Below are 23,550 nucleotides of genomic sequence, written 5' to 3'. Positions count from 1 at the left end.
AATATGCATAAGAACTGCCGAACAATTATTTTATTATACATTAAATTTAAAAACAAAAGCGGCGTTTTATTATCCATAAAAAAAAGTGAATTAAATTTGATTGTGTTAAGAATTCTATTGGGAAATTACATCAATCAGCACAAATATTAAATGAATCTTTTTGGTAAATAGATGAAGAATTGTCTTTTCTTTATGCACTGCTTTCTTTTCTTCTCAAATACTTATTAGAAACAATTCGTTGCTGTGTTCTGTTATTGTTCTCAGGCCATTCCTTTCACATTATGACAAGCTTCTGTAAAGCTCGGCTGTTAAGAGTTAACAGGCAGGCTGTGGATGAAACGTGCCTTGGCACAAAACATTCCCATGCCGGAGAAATGGCATCAAAAATACACGTGCAATGAACTTTGGCACAACTCCAACTCGGGGCGATGGCAGCGACAACGACAACGACATCTACACATGCCAACAGCAACAACAACAACAAGCCGGTAACAGCTACAACAGCACACATGCAAATGCAAAACAAACAAATCTTCAACACGTCCCAGGAATGCTTAGAAGAAATCCAAGTCAAGTTGTTCTCTTCATTGAATGGGGGAGGGCAGCAAAGTAGAAGGAGAAGCCGAGAGAGGAGGTGGTGGAATGGAGAAGCAGCCGAAGTGGCCGAAGTGGCCGAAGCCGCCTTGGCACAGTTCCAATTTCTGTGCGTTCGTCGCTCCTTAGTGGCCAAAAGCAACAACAAAGTACACGTCCATTCGTACTTGTGCTCGCATAATAAAATGAAGAGAGCGAAAAAATCAATAGCCAATGGCTATGCAGGCCAGTGTTGACCGGCAGCGGTCAACGACCAACATTTTTCCGCATGCCGGGCCGGGCCAGACCGTGTGCTTTCCTTTTGGTGCAAAACTTAATTCCAAAAATCGATTAGTCATTGTAAAAACCGTAAACTGTAAACTGTAAGCAAAGCATGCAATTGTCCAACATTTTTCATTTAAAAATTGCCAGGCCAAGACGACGCCGATGATCAAGTTGGTGGCTGATTGGTGCTTGCCCATTTTTTGGCACATGTTTGATTAATTTGCCAAGACAGCACAAACAACAACAACAACAGCGACAAGAAGAGTGTGGCATGTTTCAGCTACTACTACAACCAACAACAGAAGCAACTTCAACCGCTCTGCACAATTCAGGAAGTAAAATTATGTTTTGTGTCTTGAATTATGGCCAACGGGCTAGACGAGCAACCGGTTAAGTGTGTGTGTGTGTGTGTGTGTGTGTGTTTATGTGTGTGTGTGCCACAGTAGGTGGAGATTAATCAAGGTGCTGTTTAAATGCCAATACGTGCCCGGTCATCAACATCAAACATGCATCGCTTATGTATATTACAATGCATTTGTAATTAGCTTTGCCACAACAGACAGATTATGCAACTTCGACTTGAATATACCGCACAAAGTGGATGGCAAAATTCCGATACGGCCACGATTCATGATTAACTGTTAGCCTCAGATATGAAGAGCTTCGTTTTACATATGTGGCTAACATTTTTTTCATACGCTCATTACTGTCTTCAATCTAACTGAACTTCAAAATAATGTAAATACATTATAAAACACAGACATATTTTTGTGAGACTCTTCCAGTAATAACCATAAGAAATAATAATATAATATTTTACATTATTTTGTTTTGCCATAAAAAAAAATAGTTTCTAAAAGGGTAGAAAAAAGTTAGCCTGTAGAGTTATTATCTTAGTTTACGATTTTAGTCTACGTACACATTCATGAATAGTGTTTATGAAATTAATAATTGTAGACTAAATTATTGACATGTTTGTTTTAACAAGCTTAAGCAGCTCATCCTGGCTTTATTAGAGAGTCTGTTTGTGCATTTTTTCATTTCTTCTTACTTAAACAATTTGTGTAGAAATGGAAAATGTTTGTTGAAAGCTGCATTTCGTTATTTTTCAGTTTCCATTATTCTGGATGGGTTGCAAACACATAACGACAAATCATAACAATTTACACACTTGATGAACATTTTAATACAGTAATTATGCGTTATATACTTGTATGTAAGTTCTGGGATAGACTGAAATATACCTACATGTAATATCATATAAATTCATTTCCAAACACCACGAATGGAGAAATGAATTTGAAAGCTGATTTCATTTTGTCAATAATCAGTAAATGCTAGAAAATTATTCACAGTTGGAAGGTCTTGCTGGTTTCAATTAAGATTTTAACGTTATGATCTCAGAGCCCAAGTCAAAAATAGATAACTTTGTAGACAATGTACACACAACCCTGTGCACACAGCTAAGCATTTTTATGAGTTGGAAAAAACAAAACCGACCCGCTTAGCTTTTTTCTAAATGTAGAATATCTCTGGTTTTTTGGGTCAGTCCACATTATCTGAATGTTTTGAATGTCATAGACAAACTGATTTACGATTTGAGTTTTGATTTTTATGGAACTATTCTAACCATAAGGTAGCATTAGTTGGATAACGTAAGCTTTTGCTCTACAAATACACACTATCTGTGAAAATTAAGCGCCATTCGTATGCCAGAACGCCTTGTCGTAAAACTGAACGCGTAAATTGTTGTCCAGAACACATAAACCTGGATTATCTGCATACATACTACAAGTATAGTATATACATATATAGTATGTGTATACTCTGTGTGTAGTATCGAAGGTAGGCAGCCAGGTAGACAGCAGCAAAAAAGAAAAAAAAAAAAAACAACAACATCAACTGACTGCCAGAATCGCGGCTAAAATAACAAGTGTTACTCAAGGCAGCAAATTAATAGCCAACATTTTTCTAAACTAATCACGACAAGTGCTTGGGGTCTTATTCGCTCGCTGGCCGGCTCAGTTCTTGGATTTGGATACACAAGTGTGTTTGTTTGTTTGCCCATTTGTGTATTGGCCAGCAGCTGACACAGAAAAGTGCTGCGGATACTCGCAAATGCCAAATGCAGCTCCAAAAAGTAAACAAGTAGCTTTGACTGCTGCGACGCATTCGATGAAAAATGACAGCAGCAGACATTTTTGCGTGTACGAGAAAAAAATAAGGAAAAAATAAATATACCATAAAACTGCAACGCCCCGAGGTGCTGGCATCACACACCATATACATACACTATATCTTACAGTAGTCACGGCCATGCCATGGAAAATTGCACAATTTTTGGAGTCGCAGCCCTCCCTGTCTGCCCATGCCTCCTCCTCCCCAGTTAACGACTTAAATACCGACCCGCTTTTTTCAGCTTTTAATGGCAGTCATTTCATCAGCAAATTCTTGTTGTTGTTGCCCACTTGTTGCTCTCCAAAATGTGCCCGTCAGTTCTTATTGTTGTTGTTAGTGCTGTTGTGGTGGCCCATTCAAATTGCTAACAAGCGCCGAAACTTGTGCCAAATGTCAGACATAAACGGAACTTGCCTCGCAGACGGGGTCACTAAATCATTTGTCTGTTATTCTCTTTGATTTTTTACGAGTACGGAGGAGTGCCACGTGCTCGAATTTCTTGAGTTGTTGATTTGCGCACATTTACGCGCCTTCGGGCTATCACCTGCATCAAATGAGCTGCAATTTGTAAAGGGAATTCTTCTCCTACGGCAACAGTGTTGATGTGTGGCTATTGTGTTTCGGAAGACTCTGAGAAGGCGGCTAAGAGGAAGAGAAGTGAACAATTCCACTAATCTATAGACAGAGGACAAACCACTCCTTCTAATTCACAAATAGACCTAAGCTGTAGTGCAAGTTTTTGGCTCAAAATGCAAGTTTTGCAATCAAACATTTTTCAGAAACTTTTCTGTTTTCTATTAGAAATAGAGCCTATACATTCCCTAACTTTCTTTGTCGATTTCAGAGAAGACACCCCTGACACCTTTCCGCTGCCCAGAAGAGCAGAAGAAGCTCTCAGTCTACAATGAAAGATCAAGGAGCATCCATAAAAAATAATACAATTTCTACCACTTATTCCAGTTAACCAATTTATTTGTTATTTTAGCTATTCTTCAATTTCTTATTACAAATTATTTCTGAATAGCTAAAAAATGTGTTCAATAATTGGTTTCTACCATGAAAATATTAAATATCCAGCTGAAACTATTCTCTAAGCACTTCAGGCTAAAGAAATTGGGAATAATACGAGTATAATATAATTTATAGAAACTATTAAAAAATTTCTAAAATAAAGCACTTTTTATTGCCATTTTTGAAAGCTGTTTTCCCCTCTTATAACATTTTTCTTAATGACAAGCTATTAATCTATTAAGGATAAGAATTGTACGGCCTATTTGCTGTTAACTGAAAACAAAAGAGTTCCCAATATAAAACAAATATTACCTTATATTTATGACTGTTTTTCGTCTTAGCCATTTACGGTTTATTTCATAAATAGAAAAAGACACATCCTCAAAACTTTCTAAATAAATAAATCAAGTAATTTAGGCGTCACTAAAATAGAGCAAATAATGTTTTGAAATGTTTCATTATTTCCAGTTGTAACTACAACTGATTGATTGGTTAACAGCTCTCTTGACACCTAAGGCAGCAAATACTACAGTCTCTACCACTGAGCTTTCAGTTTGCAAACAGTAGAACAAACCATGCATATAACACAATCAGGAAGTAATTTTTGTTCTACTATATGGACACGCATAGCATGTGTCCTCGTCATCGTCATCGGCCTCATCAATGCTGCAGCTACGAGTATATGCAGTGTGGCAGAAAGCTAGCCAGTCAGCTGAGCCGGACAAAGACTCACAGACAAACAGACAGACAGACAGACAGACAGACGGACAGTCTGACAGCACATCAGTTGCTTGTTCTACATGTCTGTGTGAATTGCTGATCTGCCGCTGCAGCAACTCCAATGTCTACTCACTGCACAGTGGGTTAAACATAAGTAAGTTAAAAGAATGAAGAATAAAATGAAGTTCCATGAACTGAAGTTAAAGCCAATATTTAAGGGTGAGGGCTTAAAAAGTATATTATTTTATATTACAGGAATATTGCCCCATAAAAAAGAATGTCAAAAACACTATTTAGATAGCTGTATATGCTTTTTACTTAAATATATTAAAAGGCTGTCCATCAGTTTAAAAAAATTCTTAAAGAAATATCTCATTTTCTTTTAATATTCTTTATTGAAACCATAAAAATGTTGGACTAATTTCTACTTATTAAATTAAATCAATTTAATGATTAGAATAAATGTATAAGCTTAAATATACGCTTTAAATTTATCAAATATTTAAATTAAATAATATTTTATTAACTTTTTTCTGTTATTCAAAATCTTTGATTCAGAAAATTTCCCATTTTTTAAGTCGCGTGACACTGTGCTTTGTTTTTGTGCGTAAACACGCTACGATCTTGGCTTCTTTTCTAGTAACTTAATGATCTCACAGTTACTTAAAGAATTATTTGCAACAATGTATTTATTAACACTTTTCTACTGATAATGTTCTCATTGCAAATTATGTTTTACAAAATCAAATACCAATGTAAAAATCGAAATCAAGGGGCACTCGAGCGTAACGCAAACAGAGGAAAAACGCAGCCAGATTTCTTGGCCAATTGGTGTGTTTTTGTAATTCACAGTCTAATAAAGCTGACAGCAACATCAGCGAAAAATGTGCAATTGCGAAAAGCAACTTAATAGAAATCGATTACAAATAAATTGCAACCATGCTTGACTAATGCGTGCAACTTTCCACACAGCGGCAGCAACAACAACTACAGCAACAACAGCGCGCCCCAAAAATGAAGCTATCGACAAACTCGAGTATCGAATTGTGATCGCCTTTCTGCGGAATGCGTTCACCCATATAGTACGCCAGCTCGTAGATACAACTATGGAAAGAGGGAATTGCTCTGCCTACCATCACCCTGATCATCAACAGCATTAACCGCAAATGCACCGTTTGTTGGCTTTCTATTGTTGCACAAACACACACACAAACACACACACACACATCCAAGCACACAACTATATAGACAATGGCAATCACTGGAATAGGGAAGCCATTCTTTATTTGGGAGAGCAATGGAATTGATAGTTGACCGATATTTGTTGCATACACAATATATTTATAGCTATGAGACTAATTTATTTAAAAATGAATAAAGAGTTTCAATTTTTATATTTTTACAATTGAAAGACTGATTTATTTGAAAATAAAATGAAGAATCAGGTATATAGTATATTTATTTGTACAAACTTTTTAGTTTTCATCAAGAGATTTGGAAAATTATTTGCTTGTGGAAGCAGATCTAGTTGAGGCTAGTTTAGGCAAACCAAATTAATACATAAGGTCAGAAATAGGCGCGATTGTTAGTCAAATAAATAATATTAGGAAAATATAGCCACCAAAGGTAGTCTCTCAAAACAGTACGATTGTATTTACTAAAAAAATAACTGTTTGTTCTTCTATTGAAATGAAATTATTTCTTGAGAGTGACAATACTATATAATATATACTATATAATGCATCAGTTCCCTAATATTCCAACGTATTAAAAAAACGTTTATTAGCAGATTTTTCCTACAATTAATTTCATAAGTTTTTACTATTTCTATGATTTTTATTTCTCTCAAAATGGTAAAGGCTTAATTTTTTCAATTTTGTAAAAACGCAAATAGAATCAAAAAACAGTAAATATAGCACATCTTTTTAATTTTGAAAATTAAATTACTAAAAATTATTGTTTTGTAATATATATTTAATTGTCTAACATTTTTCAAGCACGTGTCAGATCTTAGTAAACTTTTTGGATCCCTATATACTTGTAAATAAATCAATAATACCAACGTATTTGCAGATAGGTCTGAAGAGGAAATGCTGCACATATTAATGTGGACAGCAGTGTACATGGAACGCACGCTACGCGACTCACTGCCGCACCATTTGAAAACTCATTCAGCCATTAAATGCCGTTATCTGCTGATTACACAATAAACTCAAGAGTGGCAACAACAACAGCAACAACAACAGCAACAACAACAGCAACAACAACAGCAACAACAACAGCAACAACAACAGCGGCAGAAACGCTGGCAGTAGCTACAACAACAACAACAACAACAACAGAAATGCATTGCGCCTAAAGCTAAGAAGACCTAATTCAAGCGCATCTGTAAGAGAAGAGTTGCAACAACAACAACAACAACAACAACCAACTGTAATATAACGTAACATTTAGAACGCCATCATCAGCGTCATTGTTGCTGCTATTGTTGTTGTTGTTGTTGCAGCGTTTGTGGTCGCTATTGCTTTCACAATGACTGTGTGGTTGCTGTTGCTGCTGCTGCTACTGCTACCCAATGCAACAATTGTCTGGCATAATTTGTTGCTGCAACAATTTCGCTTAGCAAGTTGCAACATTTTTTCCTAGTTGCATCATTGGCTCTTTTTCCTTTGTTTCTTTTTCCGAGTTTCCTATGAAACAAGTTAAGCTTTCCGTGTTCTCTTTTCTTGCAAGCCAGCAGCAAGCAGGCTCCAAGACAACTGAAACGCATTTTTGCCAAAAGAAATAATAACAATAACGCGCAAGACATTGAGCCTTTCACCACGCATTATTAGCCACCAACACACAGAGATACCAACACAACTTACACGCAGAGGCTACAGAGCGTATTGTTTGAAGAAATGAAACTCAAACCCAGCTACAATATTAAATTTGCAGTTTTGAAGTTAGGGTTTTTCTAAAAAAAGCGGATCTTTTAATTTGTAAAAGAACAGCAGTTATTTAAAAAAAAAAAAATATCGTATTAATTATAACAATATGTTTTCTTAAATAACATTTTTCTTTGAGAGCTTTTTAGATCCCGTTAAAACCTAGAAATACAAATTAAGTATATACGTTTGTTTAGTTTAGTTCCACAACGAAGCAAACTAGTGATGAATAGCTAAAATGTAAATATCTACGATCCCTAAATGAATCAACAAAGCCGCTTTTCAAAAAGCGATCTAAAGTCAGCCGCTTAGAAAATTATTAATTAATAAGGTTAGCTGACGATCCATCAAAATCTAACAACAAGATTTCATGTGAGATGTACAGAGCCAGCAGTACATAGTTCAGTTATTTTGCGACTTTAATTCGTACTTTAGCTGCAAATCCTAACACTTCTTTATTAAAACGATCATTATATTTCCTAATTAGACTTTAATGTGGGCATAATTATATAGGAACTCTATTTGAGAAGCGAACTAAACCATAACTTCCTAGCTAAGATGTAATAGAAACTTAATTTAATCTTAGAATCTTTTAAAGAATTGGAATGAAGTCAGCTTAAAAACCGAGTTCTCTCTATGGAATATTTAGCCCCACAAAGTATGTGAGCTGCTTAAAAAAGAGCTTCCATACCAACTCTATGTATCAAAAACCTATGTACTTGTACATATTTTAATTATAGTGATAAGTAATGACAATGTACATATATTTTCATCCTCAATATAAGTATAAAAAATTTTTTTCGACTGTAGAAATGCAGAAATATTGAAATATTCTGGAGCTTCTTACAACTTCTTCGCAATTTGACAAACAGCAAGTTTGTGTGAAGTTTATGCTTCTGTGCGCGAAGAATAAAATTGTATTATGAAATAGGTCAGTTTTGATAATACCCAGACGAAAAAGTATATATGTATAGATATTCTTAATCAATACGACGACGCAATTTATCTGGCAATCGTATTCTTCAAGAGTTTATTTACGTAGTTATCTTAATAGCTATTTTTAATTGTTGAACGCACTTCAGGGTATATACTTAGGAGTTATTAATAGCATAAAGCGACTAAAGTCCTTTTCATCCATCCTTTTCTATTATTAGAAGTTATTTTTCAAACTTGGAGCCAAATTTTGCGAGTGTAGGCAATACAAACAAACCGCTACAAGATAAGAGCCTGAATCGGGAATGGCTTCAATGGAATATCTGGCCACAAATAGCTTCTTACTTTTGCTTACCCAGCAGCTCAGCTAACTGGTCGGGGAAATAGAGAAAGACACACACATACTAACACCCCGCTGGTGTATGTGTGTTTGGGAATGTAGGCAAGCTTTAAGGTCGTTTGGCTGCCTGCATATTGAAAATGCTGTTAGGCGATGGAAGGCAGTCAGCAAAAAAAAAAAAAAAAGGAAAAAACCTGCAGCATGTATCTAGGTGCAAGAAATCGAGTCTCAAATTGCAACAGCAATGAAAAAACAGCAACAAGCTTGGCCATTAGTTATTAGAGTTGGTCAACGTGTGTGTGTGTGTTTGCTGTGGAATTTCAACAAGTTTTGCTTTTATGTAGTTTTGAGCGGCTAAAATATGATATTACCCAAGCAGGTTGCCTGCCATACACGAAAGATATTTGGAAATGGCGCCACATTTAATAAAGTGCACGTGTTTGCAACGGCTAGAGAGCGGTGTGTATGGGTGTGTAAGACTAATGTGTGTGTGTGTGTGTGTTTGTGTGTGCAACATTTTGTAAAATATGCAAACACTAACACGCATAAACTTGTACGCTAAGATATATTAGCATTTAGATACATTTCATACACTGACTGTCACAAATAGTTTGTCTAATTCTTCTTCGACTTTTTATACATTCTACAACAGGATAAGATTGGCGACGAAAGATCAGAAAAATAAATGCACTAGTTTTTGTGTAAAGCTCCTTTTTGAATAACAATTCGAAAGATTAAAGACCTATTAATTATTGTCTTTAAAGCCGCTCATATTTGTTTACAATTGTATTGGTGGATAGGCGTATTATAAATTGTTGAATAGCTTGTGATTGTAACTTTTAATATTAACTGCCTATGAAAAAGAAAGCTGTTCATATTTGTTTACAATTGTATTGGTGAAAAGGCGTATTATACATTCAAAAATGTATAAGTTCTTCATTATAACTTTTAATATTAACTGCCTCTGAAAGAGACAAGCTCTCATTCCAATTTTAGTGAATCTAGCTTTTCTTTTTTAGAAGCAATAGGCGTTGGTACTGTCGCACAAATCAATAAACGAAGGAGCTGGACTAAGCCCTTTTTTAAATTTAGTTAAATTTTAATAAATAAATTGCTAATGTGAAGTGGAAGCAATATTTAAATGCTGCTACTTGGCCAGTCAATTAACTGCTGGGGCCTAGTGTTTTTGCATATGGCCCCAGCAGCACCGAATTGCTTGGCCAAGCCGTAAATCAGTTTATTTGATTGACGTTGATTGTTTTGCTGGTGCATTGAACTCATTGGCCAACTCTTGGGATATTTATTTTTTGTTAGCTACTTTTGACTGCTGTTCTCTGGAGCTCGGAGTGACATTGCAGAAAATGTGCAGGCGGCAGACAGGCAGGCAGGTTGGCAGGCAGGTACGACTATTCAATGCTAAGTTTGCCAATTTGTGTGCCGGGCTGCTTGGAAAATATTTTGTCAGTTTGACAGCTCAATTGATTTGTGGCCCAGTGTGCACGGTGTGCACAGTGGACTTGGCCAAAAAACACTTGTTTCGTGCCGTTTAATTAAGATAAGGCCGGCCTGGTGTGCAGTACGTGCAGAACGTGCTTAGCGCTTGAGCGACTGCAAAAAGTTTCACACGATCGCGTCGGTCAGATAAAGTCAATCAAATGAGACGAACTGTGCACACCTACCTACATACAAGTATGTATATAGCAACGATTTAGCATGCAAAATACTAAGCGGGCCTTTAGCTTTTAACTCCATGCCGCCCGAAAAACAGTCAACAGTCAATTGTGGCACAAACAGCTGCAACTGCATCAGAGCATCAGAGTTGGCTTCCAAATCATCTGCCAGCGACAGCGCCCATTTGAATATTTCAACAATTGCACATTGGCACAACATTATTGATAACAACAACAACAACAACAACAACAACAGCAATAAAAAAGTGCTTGTTTGCAGCATAAAATTGACGCAAATGAACTTTGCGCTAACGAAGGTCAATTGGTTTTGTATTATGTATTTATGGCATTGCGTCATGCTGTCATGCAGTCATGTCATCAATTTAGTGAGCTAGCCAGCCATCGAGCCAGCGAGCCAGCCAGCTGGTCGCCATTCCTTCGCAAACACTCAGACGCTTCACAAACACTTAGACATAAACTAATTGAATCGCTAAATTTGAAAAGCATACGAGAGAGAGATAGACAGAAAAAAAACGCCATAATGGGCCGTCTAATTGCTTCAATTAGAGGCATGGAGCGCAGCAGCAGCAACAGCAACAGCAACAGCAACAACAACAGCAACAATCGGTCGCAGCTGGCAGGTGTGCACAAAACCGCAACAAAGTTGGGCAACCGCTATATGTAGGTATAGCTATTACCTATTCGAACCTCGAGTTGCGAGTATTTTGAAAGTTTGCGCTGATTGTCATTGAAACGGATGCGCGTACTCGCACACCTCTGAATTGATTTTAATTAGGCGAGACACTGTTGACCTTCAAGGCGGTACAGGTGCGCGTGCCTAAAGCCACTGCTGATTAGAAATAAACCAGTCCGCATGCGCATTCTATTCCACCAACCAGTCGCTATCACAACATGAATTATTGTGTAAAGTACAGGCCAAAAGTAAATGCATTTTGAGTTTGTTGTTTCCCAATAACTTTTAGTTTGTACCCTCGAAGCTCTATTTTAAGTTGGAAAAGTGAATTTGACTTGTCTTAACTGATTCCTGAAAGTACAGGACAGATCTTAACTAAAGCAACTTTAAAAAAAAATCGTTATTTGTTATTTAGCAAACAATTCGAAATCTGCTTCTTCACACTTTTATCAGCCTTCAACTTGTTGACATATTTGTATTAAACATATATAATTACTATATCTTTAATATTTCACTGGAATTGCAATGTTTTGATACTGCTTTCAATTTTAGTTCCTTTTAATTCCTTCTTTTAAAACTTTCAAAGAATACTTTCATTTATAGGAAAATATTGAACGTTTTATAGTTCAATAAAGTTTCCCTGTTTTAAGTGCCGTTTTATGGTTTCAAAAATCAAAAGTATAAAGCCCTTAATATCGTTGCTGATATATGTTGGTTGAAATCTGCGATCTTTCGTCATTCTTTGTTTCTTCTATATAAGGATACTCTACCTTTACTAAATTATGACTAGGCAATAGAGTTTTAATTAAAGCTTTCTTACGAAAAGTTGGCGATCGGGAATTGTATTTATTTATAGATGTCTACATATAAGAGAGTAATATTTATAGATTATTTGTTTTTAATCTGAGATATTGGAGAAACCATATCTGTTTGTAAGGAAGAGCTACCAATTCCTTAGTCTCCGCAACCTTAATCTTACAAATGCTATTTTTCTCAAATGTTGTTAACCTTTCTTGTGTTTTGCGAATCAAATCATACGGCCCTATAACTGCCTTGTTTAGCATTAAATTCTTTAAATATAGATAGATATAATGGGGAATGAATGAATCTAACAACTTTTTCATACATAAAATAAAATGTGCATAGTCTTCGTTCTCTAAATTTAAAAAAAAGCAAAGAAATCCCATATAAACATTTTATAAAAACATCAAGTCTATTACTTTTTCAAGGAACATTGGAGAGTTGAAATGTTTCTTGGGTGATCCAACAAGAGACCTGCAAGCTTCTATCGGGAAAGCGAGCATTTACTTCGATCAGTTATGATCTGTATTTAGTAGTTAATAGTATTATGCATGATCCACTTATTGCATGTATAAGCAGTGCTAAATATTACCTTTACATTATTTAATTTAGGAGCAGACATCAAGGCACTCACCTGAAAGCACAGAAGAATACAAAAAAGAAAATGTTTAAAAAATAGCCATTAATAACTTATAATACATGTGGCGGAGGGGAGAGGGAGATTTGAACAGAGAATCAGAACACTTCCTTATTGCCTAATCTTACAAGCCATTAAAAACAAATTCAAGCTTGTACCAGCACTTTAGCATCGGATGGTCGGTCGGGCCTGACTTGATCTCGTTGGGGTTGGGGTCCCTGCTCTTTCTCTTTTGTGGCGCATAATGAATTGTCAATCATTATGCAATCTTCGAGTGAAAAATGATGCTGCAGCTTTTTGTTTGGGTGTCTGTCTATGTGTCTGTCTAAAAGTCTAAAAGTCTGAAAGTCTGAGAGTCTGTGCGTCTGTCAGTCTGTAAGTTGGCTGCGAAGCTATATGTTATAGTCGGCTTTGGTGGAAACACGAGCATGCGTGGGTCGCAGACATTCAGACAGGGAGATACTTGTATGTATGTGACGTGCAACATGGTCTTTGGATCTTTTGCCGTGGCATGTGGCGCTAAGCTCGGCGTTCAATTTCAGTTGTTGTTGTTGTTGTTATTGTTGCTTAAGTCTGGAATGATTTATAAAATGGACAGCTTTAGCCGTACGCTCTGGCAGCATCTTTTTGGCGTTTATGATGCGTCACATGGCAAATGTGTAGCAATATAACATCCAGAGTTTTGTCTTCTCTTTTCTTTTCTTTTTAGTAAGCCACGGCGAAGAGACTGACAGGCCCTCAGTCATGATGAACGCGCCATTAGAGTCAGAAAAAAAAGAAATATAAAAAAATTGACTAGCGCCGTCTGTGAAATACTTGTAGTGTGTCTAGTGCTCTGGGCGTGGGCTGTGCCTGTCAACGTCGAACATTTCATAGTCTGCCCATAACCAAATCGGGCGAATACTTTCAGGAAATCAATTATAGAGCAACATTCACTCTCATTAATGTTTGCTATCATTTTGCAGCGACCAAATCGGGGTTTTTTATGGATTTAAGAAGAGCTAGAGAGGGGGGCGTCATTTAACATTAATTGACATTCAATAGTTGGAGAATTTAAAAATCGTTTTTGGGGTTGCAACACCTTTTCGATAACTCTATATTATGAGGCCTTATACATTTCTGAAAACACCAAAAAAACTAAAATTGGAACACGCTTATTGTTAAAATAAATTGTATTTTGAGATTATTCTAAGTTTTTGATATTTCTTATTGTGATTACATTTTTCAGAAGACTCTCTCCAGACAACAAAGAACAGAAAAAGAAACTAGTCTTATAGCACTAATTCAAGATACCAATAGTTCATTGAACATTTTGGAGCCTAAGGAGGTCTCTTCTTTAGCTATTTATTAATTATTTACCTATGTTTAAATAAAATAAACGCTTAACGCTTTGTTTCAAAATGAAGTAATAAGTAATAATTTACTTTACAAAAACTTTGGTGTTGCCTCTCTCTCTCGCATTTCAATTTAAAACTAGCAACAATTCTTGTATGTAAATATATAAAAAAAATATCAAGAATATGGCTGCATTATTGCATTTAATTTCCATTTCATACAAGTCGCTACTAAAATTGACGCTAATTTCTAAAGTCGAGCGTCTCCAGGGACTGCGCACTTGTCGCGATCACCATCAGCGCATTTCCTGTCGTTATATACTATATATACGTATATAGTACCTGGCTTTCCGTCTCCGCACTCGGCCACAAAAAGCGAATAAAGCTGACCATTATGCTGTCAGCAGTGGCAGTAGTGGGCTTTTTACAATTTGCGGTCCATTGCAAAACAGTCAGTCGCCCGGCCGGGCCAGTCAATCATTTTCATTTCGTTAAACGTGTCAAAACTGGCCGGCCTAATGACACCTGTAGCGGAAATTGCAAAACGTTTATGGGAAACGTTCAGATAGTTACGACTATATAGTAGAGTACTTGTAAATACAAGTAAGTAAACAACACACGCAAGCATGCGAAGCCAAAAACAAGCTATTAGTGGTTATGATTTATTGAAAGCAAACCAATTGCGTTTAATAATTTGTTTTGCAATGGCTGCTCTGCTTAACCCATTAAGCAAATGGTTTTTATTTCGTATGCGATTATCAGTGGTCGGTTGTGGTTTCGCAAACTTTTTCTAGAATCAGCGCGCCAATTGAAATATCTGCTTTACATAATTAATAAAACATTTATCTTGGCACAAATGTAGTCTTTCAGTTGTGTATGCAATAGACAAATAAAACATTTATTAATTTTAGTTCAAGAAGCAGAAGTGTATTTTTTTGAGCGGCCACTTTTTAATGAATTGTTTACAAAGCAAAAATAGGTTTTAGACTTCTTATTATCTTTTAGGCGTGCTGTCTTTTTTATACACTGCACCCAAAGGGTAAAAAGGTATACTAGTTATTTATTATGTTATTTTTATTATTTTTTTTATATTTTTTATTTGTTTATTTTTTGAAAAATATTTATATTGGCATAAGCTAACGAGAAGAACTAAATTCTAGATTAGAAGCAGAAAGTATGATATCGAAATCACTTAAACACATTCTAGCGGTTTGGCTTCTTGTCCATAAATAATAAAGGAAGGAAAACTCACGACAAGAATATCCTTAGTGTTGACTCATTATTAATCGAGGATCATACTGATATAAAACTCTATTTTCAGTGAGTTCTTAATATTCTTTCACTACTCATTCAAATATCTTCTCAAAGAGCTATAATTTTCGCCCCATGAACAACAACAAACACGGAAATCAAATGTCTCCACGGAGCGCGAGAAAACCCCGTTAGGAAAATGCATGGGCAATTGTTTGTGTGTTTGTGGGTGCTGCATTGGTGTGTTTATATATATACTTGTATTGTACATATATGTACGAGTATTGCACACACAACAATAACAATAAACAATGGCTCAGCTGACGATAACTGAAACGAAAACAAACAACAGAAAAGTTGAACAATAAAGCCCAATATAGAGGAGAGACAGTTGAACTAACAGAGACTGGGTGCCTTGGAGCTGGAGCTGCCTGCTTGACTGAGTGACAGACTGACAGTTCGTCAATGCAACCGCATATGCCAAAAGCGTCAATAAGCAGCAGCGACTTCTCCTCCTACTGCTCCCGCCCCATCCTACCACCCATAGGCGAGGAAATCTAATACCAGCGCTTGGGGTCTGTGCTTGGCGAGGTCTGGGCCTGAGCGGCTTACGTTGACTTCGACGCAGCAGCTTTACAGATTCACTCTAATGCGCGTTTTATGTTACTCTTGGTATAGGGGCTATAGTGACAAATATTAGAGCATTTCAGATGATAATTCTCATGCTACCAAAAACCAATCTAAAGCATATAGAAATATACAAATTGAAAGACGATTTTAGACTAAAAAGTATGGGATTCATTGGAATTGAGTGGAATAGAATACAATTAAATCGAATGGAGTTGAATTGAATATAATTTAATCGAATATAATTGAATCGAATAGAATAGAATATAACAGAATACAATAAAATATAATATATTTGAATCGAATAGAATTAAATAGAACAAAATAGAATAAAATATAATATAACAGAATGAAATTGAATCGAAAGATTATATTCTTTTCGAATAATAATAATATAATATTCTTTTCGAATAATATAAAGTATAATATAATTGAATCGAATAAAATTGAATAGACCAGAATGTAATAGAATAGAATATACGATTAAAACTAGAAGAATAGAAAACCTTTCTATTTCTATTCTATAGTATTCCTGTTAGGTAGCCGAAAGGTAAATAATATTCCCCCACTGGGTTGGAGGCGTTTATTAGATATTATTTTAATTTGATTAGATTTCTCCTACTTAGGCTTTCCTAACTTATCAGATGCTTTTTATAATTATTATATATTGTTCCTCTATGTCGACAGTTAATGTTTGTTGTTATAAATAAATAATAATAATAAAAAAATATAAATAAAAATAAAAAATATTACTTGCATTATTTGTTTGCATCGTTTAATAAAATTAAATCAGATTTCGAATTAAATAATTTCCATTTGATTTTTAGAGTGCTGCCACAGTCATCTAATGCCGAAATTGTTGGCCACATTGTTGCGCAGGCACAAAGGATTCAACAGTGAACGAAAATAAAAAATAGAAATAAAAAACACATGCAGCTGCCATGTTCATAACGCGCTTTGGACTCGTGATACTCGGCAATGCTCGAAATGACAGCAACAATAGCAACAAAAAGAGCAGAAAGAGCTCTGGGAAAGGCGATGACGACGACATCGGGGCTTAGAGCTGCGGCATGGGAATGCCGCGTTGTTGTCATCTTGAAATATGACTATAAACCATGTACACAAGCCGATTTTGTTGTGGCAGCCAGCCGCCAAATAGAGTTGTGCCGCGGCCAGTGAGTGACAGGCGGGGCGGTCAGGCAGACAGGAGGACAGAAGGACAGGCAGTCCAAGGCATGGACGAGCGAAAAAGTATAGCGTTCTTTCGGTTTTTTTTTTCTTATTTTTTGCTTAGCGGCTAAGAGCTGTGGCGTTGGTGGTCCCATTTACCGTTACTGCTGCAACAGTATTGTTGCAACAACAGCAGCAGCAACAACAACAACTAACACAAATTGTATTGCTAATGCGCCGCACACGCAGTCCCCATCCAAGACTCTTAGAGCAGCAACAACAGCAGCAACCGCCGCCCCCAAAGTTTTTGTGCCCGCGCCAAGAGCAATTAATTAACACACCTCTAAGGCGGACCATGAAGCAGCTGTTGTTGATGTTGTTGTTGTTGTTGCTGTGGCTGTTGATGTCAGTCGACCCACGATCAGCGTTGACAGTTACAAATATGCATATTGTATAATGTAATATGTAAAATGCTTCAACAATCAAACCAAGTAATCCAACAACGACCACTTTCCACAGCAACTTACGCGCTAGAGGTGGACAAACGTCAAGGCATGCTGTTTTCTCTAAATGGAATTTTGTAGCACAACTTCAATTTTGTTTGAAATCTTTGAAATCTTAAGAAAAGCAGAGGATCCAATAATAGGTGGGATAATTTCGTAGTTAGAGGGAATAGTAGTATAAAGGGAGAGTCAATATATTTGTATTATAGCCAAAACTTTCCTAAGTAGAGCGAAATACTAATCTTATAATCCAGCACTATACACACTGGCTTAAGGCACATTTGAAATCAAAGGGATATCATTATATATACAAGTATATAATAAATATACATTTTAAATCTAATTATATTCAATGGAACTACTTTAAAACTGTTTCTGATTATCAAATAAATTATTTAAAGCACTCGGATTTATAACGATGTATAAAAACGATAGGTTCTATAAAGGTGCATTATTATGGAGGCATATTATTATAATCACTTTGACTTACAACGTTGCAATAAAGAGATATGTTTTATAAACTTATTTATTTTATTTATTATTATATTGTTATTATTTTTGATATGTTATAATTATTTGCGTGACTTTTCGAAATAAAATAAAACATTCAAAATTTCGTAAAATCTTTTCAAAATAGTTGTGTTTTTTGTTTGTTTTTTTTTTTGCTAAGCAATCCATAAAGAGACTTATATAGCACGGAAATTATTTAACAGTCCGCGAAAATTGCGCTCACGACCTCCATTCACGACCCATATCTAAAACACGCAAGCTGTGGGCTAATTTGCAGTTGTTGTTGTTTTTGCTGTTGTTGCTATTTTTATGTTGAAATGCGCTTGGAAAATTAACATATAAATTTAGAGGTGTTGCCGCTGAGCAACTGTTGCATTTATTTATGAATGAAAAGCGCAGAGGTGCTAAGCAATAACAATACAAATAAAATGAAATGAAAAAATATGTGAAACACAATATATCGAACATTTTATGCCCTTAAAACTCCACGTATTATAAATAAATTCGAAATGAAAGGGTACTGTATTTTTCGTATTTGTCACGTTAAACGATGAAGAGTCCACATCGTAGGACACAGCCGTAAATTATTTATCATTTGTTTAATTAAACCGGAGGACTTGATGGAATTAATAGTTTTTATTTAACTGAACTGAACTCCATGAGCTCAGAAATAAGCATAGAAGATTTGTTTTAATCTTTAAAGTAAAAAGTGGAAATGAAAAAACGTATTTTTTCTTATGTTGGAAATTAGTTCTCAATAGAGCATTTTCTATAAAGATATTTAGATAATAGCTACAGATAGATGTAGACTACTAACTGAATAATTATATAGCTTATATATATCTTTATAGATTGTATGTTTATACGAGTCTTATATCTTTTTGCCAACATAATCAAACGTGTTTTTTTCATGGCATATTCTGTGAAAGATCTCTCATTTATATTGTTAGTTAAATTTTTGTACATATATATATATAGTATTGTATGCATGCCAAGGTCGCATTATGGGCCCACAAATTGCCATCAGTTGGCCAACAATTGTATTGTGTGGCTAAGTCTTTGGCATGCTTGGAAGATTTATGGGCATGTTATTCTAATTGGGATTTATTAGCGACTCTACTTGTTAGCTCACGCAAACACACAGACATCAGTCATGCTGTCATTCCTTCACTCAGCCATGCAGTCAAGGCGTCAATGTGCAAATTAGCCGCATATGCTTAATTGCACCAAATGCATTCTGAATCGGATTCTGAGACTCGAAATAGAGCCTCGTCTGAGCCGTGCTTCGTGGTTCGCCCACGCGCAACGTTCAACTCTCGCCCAGTGTCGAACTCACGATGCAGCAACTAAATGCTAATTGTTGCTAATGAAATTGTTTACGTCTCTGTAAACGTGGCCCGAAGCCTCTCCACACCATGTGGCCATAGTAGTGAATTATTGCAACTGTATTTCCATCAGGCACAACACTTACGTTATAAATTGGTGGGGACTGTAAGATTTACGATGGTGTTTAAAAGCGAATACCACAAATTATTCTCTTCAGACGAGAACGTTCTGCCTTCGCACAGTAAGCGAAATGGAGGTCTTTATCTAATAAAGATTATTTGCTATTAATCAGTGTTTAGCATTAAAACCTTTCCCTTTTCAGATCGCGTACGAAAAGTCATTGTATTACTTTCTAAATTAACTCCAATTAGGAATGGTTCCAAAGCAACTTAAATAGTAGAGATATCTTTCAAACAGACATAACATGGACATCGTTTTCCTTCCTTCCATACTTTTATTAAAACAAGTTCAAGTTTCAAACTAACATCTTTGTTGGGTTCAGGGTCAAAAGCCAACAAAAACAAAATAAGAAAGGTTTTTAATGGACTGCATTTTTTTGCTGAAAAATATGAACATCAAACTCATCACCTTGAATTTTGTAAACCAAACAATTAAATAAATTAGCCCATTTTATGTAAAGCAATATTGTTGCCTAAAAATTGTAGTATATTAAAACTCTATTTGTAAATCTCATTCATTTCCCAAGCCATAGCTAGTTTGGATCAGTGTAAGCACTTCCCGTGCCCATTTGCATTTCCTAGCCATTCGTTCATTCGAAAACTTCTTTCGACCGGTGTACGAGTATTGAGCAGTCAAGTTGCTAATTAGTTTTGTGAACAGCAGGAAATTGATCTATGGTCGCTGACTGTTTTTCCGCTGGGCCCATGTGGGCGATTTTCCATGGCTAAAGCCTATTAGAAGCTACCCTGCAGCGCAGCCGAAAAAAAAAAAACAAAAACTAATCTAAAAGCTGCGTAAATACTTTGGCCAAATGCCTGCAGCTGTAAACCGTTTTTATAGCGGATTCTCAGCTATCAAATGGCCATAAAGTTGGCGCAAATAGCTGCCATTACCGCTATAGAAAAGGCCGAACACTAAAATTAATATGCAACATTTGTATAATTCGCCCACCGAGCTAAAAATGCAACCGCCTGGGCCTGCCGCGTGCGCCATAAGCACTTCCTTAATAAAGCCAAAGACCCAGCCAGGTCCAAGTGAAGTCGCTGCTCACTGACTGGTAGGAGCTGCAACTGGCCAAGTATCAACATCAGCTTCAGCTCCAGCTCGAGCTCGAGCTTTAGCGTCAGCGTCAGAGTCGTTGTCTACTAATGCGTGCATAATTTTTAATAAATATTTCAAGATCTCGCACAGCTGCAGGCCAAGGCACCTATCTACCTACCTAGCAGCCGTCTCTCTCTCTCTTCCACTCTCTCCAACACGCCATCACTCTCTTTCCCTCTACGTGCTGGCTGTGGCAAACACTTCCTGGTTTAATTAATAAAGCAGACGCGAGCCAGGCACCAGCCATGGTCTGTTCACAGCCAAGGAGTCATAGTCAGGCCACAGTTGTTGTTGTTGCTGTTGTTGTTGTTTGGGCCAACCAGCTTGTCAATCAACAAGCAGCAACAGCAAAAATGTTGCTGCTGCCTCTGCTCACTGCAATGATTGTGATTATCAATTTCATTATCAGGCGCAACGTAAACTTGAACAGTGGGCAAGAAATATTTGCTGGCAAATAAATGAAAAGCACTCCATTGTCAGTTTTTGGGAAAAAAGTTTCAAAATGGCGGTATGAGGAAAAAACTGGCACTTTTTCTATTAATGTCTATTCACATGAACTTTTCTTTTTATTCTATACAAGTATTACAAATTCCCAGTAAAGCGCTTACATACTAGTTAGAATATTAGAGAGAGAGAGAGGCTGCGGCGCGGGCAGCGCTCTGTTAACTAACAGACCGCTTACAGCTGTTAGCTTTGGCTGTTGCTGCTGCTGCAGTTCGGCTATCGGCTGTAGTTAACAGCGCGCTGCCGCGTAAACACTAGGAAATAAATGAAGAACACTATATTTTGTATATCCATAGATATAGATGGAGGAAGAATTCCATCAATGTATTGTACAAGTTGATTTTGTAAAGCTGTGGCTTTTTCCAAATGGGATAGCAAAAAAATAAATAAAAATTTGGTGCGTTACAATAATAATGTATGCCTACTGAAAAATTGCAATAAAGCCCACTCAGTTCCATTTTAAAGCGAAATAGTGCACTGTAATATTGAATGTGTGTTCAGATTGCGACAATTGTTTGTAAAGATTTAAGGGGGCCCGGGCAATGGTTTATAAATAATCCCAATCATTTCTAATCCCAAAACGGTAATGTTCTGAATTAAAGGTATTTATCAGAAATTGAATTTAAGGGTTTGTGAAAACCTTTAGCGCAAATTAAAATGCACATTTATGTTTAAAATTTAATAAAAATTAGACGTCATTTGAGTGCATTCAGAATTAAAACATAGTCAGAAATTCCGCTTTCCAAAATTTGATTAAGTGTGGCCCAGGTATTACAGCTAACTGATATCTTTTGGCTAAGATTTCAAACAGAATTCTTATTAAGCCCAATAAATAGCAATTTTTAAAAACTTACTTAACTATTAATGTATTCACTTTTAATTTGAATAAAACAAAGCTAAGCATTGCTGTGCAAATTGCATTAATTTGTCTATTGAAATAGCTTATTTGTCCCACAGTCCACTGACATATTAGCCATAATCTAGCCAGCAGTTTCACTTGACAGTTTCAGGGGTAGCTGATAATTATTTTGCTGCTCGCCACCGCTTGTTGACTGCCACCGATCTCGCGGGAGATCTAATCACAACCGCGGCAAACACTTCCGTTTTTATGGCCTGCTGCTGCTGCCTCTGCTGGTGCATTGAACCTACACATGTTGATGGCTGCTGCTGCCTCACTGGCGTCGTCTTCGCCTTCGTCATCGTCAGCGTCGTCATCTCATTTCAATTTCTCAAAACTACAAGTAGCTGCTGACTTGGCCGCCAGCTAACATCAAGTTAACTGCAGCAGGCAGCAGGCAGCAGGCAGAGACGTCATTATAAAAATATGCTCAACATCAAAGTTGTTGCCCCTCCCCCCCTCCCCTCCCGCCTACTGAGCCTCAACACAATGCCTGAGCGGCTCCTTCGAGCTGGGGCATTGAGCAACTTTTTGCTCACTTTGCATGCTGCGCGGCCTTTATCTGTGGCGCGCTGGCTTGTGCTGCTCATGTTGCCACATATCCGTGGCAGAGCGCGCTTTTTACACTTTCCGGTTGTTGTTTCACGGCAAGTTTTCTTTTTGCTGCTCCGTTCGAAATGAAAATTGTGCACTTTGTATGCAGAAAAGTTGGCGCGACGTTAAAAAAAAGCGAGGAAAAAATCTGCATAATTCAGGCATTGTAAGTTTATTGCCGTTTCCTAAGCTCTTACGCATAATCATAATGCAATTGCCCGAGTCCAGCTAAACCGGTTAGTTCATGGGCCTGCTGATTCTGTGAAGAGGCCCTCATGCCACAGCCTCGCATAAGTCGTAATCAATATTGGGCTATATGATAAATTTGGCACGATTAAATTGCTGCATTTAAGCTGTCAAGGAAAATTAACAAGAGTTATGCGATTATTGTAGGCAGTGCTGCTGACGCAGAAAGCTGATGAAATAAAAGACTTTAAGAATGCCGCGTGAGTGCATTTACAAATTTAAAAGAGCATCCCAAATTTATAAAATTATTATTAATTTAATTTCTTAGTCACTCAACAACTAAAAGAAAATGTACATGAGTTTTGCGATTATTTTACGCTTTTTTTCTGACGCAGAAAGCTGATGAAATAAGCTACTTTTAAAGACTTCAAGAATGTCGTTTTGTATATGAATACCCTTATTCTTAAAAATCATTATTAATTCGATTTCTTAGATGCTCTTTACCACTGAAAAAAACGAGTAATGCGATTGTTTTATGCAGTTTTAAAATTTTAAAAAATCATTTTTTTTTATCGATTTCTTTTCTAAAAGAATAGA

At 36.5% G+C, this 23,550-nt stretch overlaps 1 protein-coding gene across 3 annotated transcripts in view; it reads right to left on the bottom strand.

Annotated features, from left to right (window-relative positions):
• The window catches only part of LOC115626324 (protein outspread), a 146,990-nt gene that overhangs the window by 37,943 nt on the left and 85,497 nt on the right, over positions 1 to 23,550 (bottom strand). The window contains exon 1 of one of the 3 annotated variants that reach the window (XM_030521667.1): positions 14,446 to 14,531. The exons of the other annotated variants lie outside the window; for them this stretch is intronic. Within the exon in view, the coding sequence (XP_030377527.1) occupies positions 14,446 to 14,496 (51 nt within the window). The 5' untranslated portion in view covers positions 14,497 to 14,531. Of the gene's footprint in view, positions 1 to 14,445; positions 14,532 to 23,550 lie in introns of those variants that run through there. 3 annotated transcript variants of the gene reach the window in all.

The sequence above is a fragment of the Scaptodrosophila lebanonensis genome, unplaced genomic scaffold (assembly GCF_003285725.1).
Source record: "Scaptodrosophila lebanonensis strain 11010-0011.00,11010-0021.00 unplaced genomic scaffold, SlebRS2 tig00000085-arrow-pilon, whole genome shotgun sequence".
In the NCBI taxonomy this organism is placed as follows: Eukaryota; Metazoa; Arthropoda; class Insecta; order Diptera; family Drosophilidae; genus Scaptodrosophila; species Scaptodrosophila lebanonensis.
Note: the sequence above shows the minus strand (reverse complement) of the source record. Positions and strands in the feature narration are given on the sequence as shown.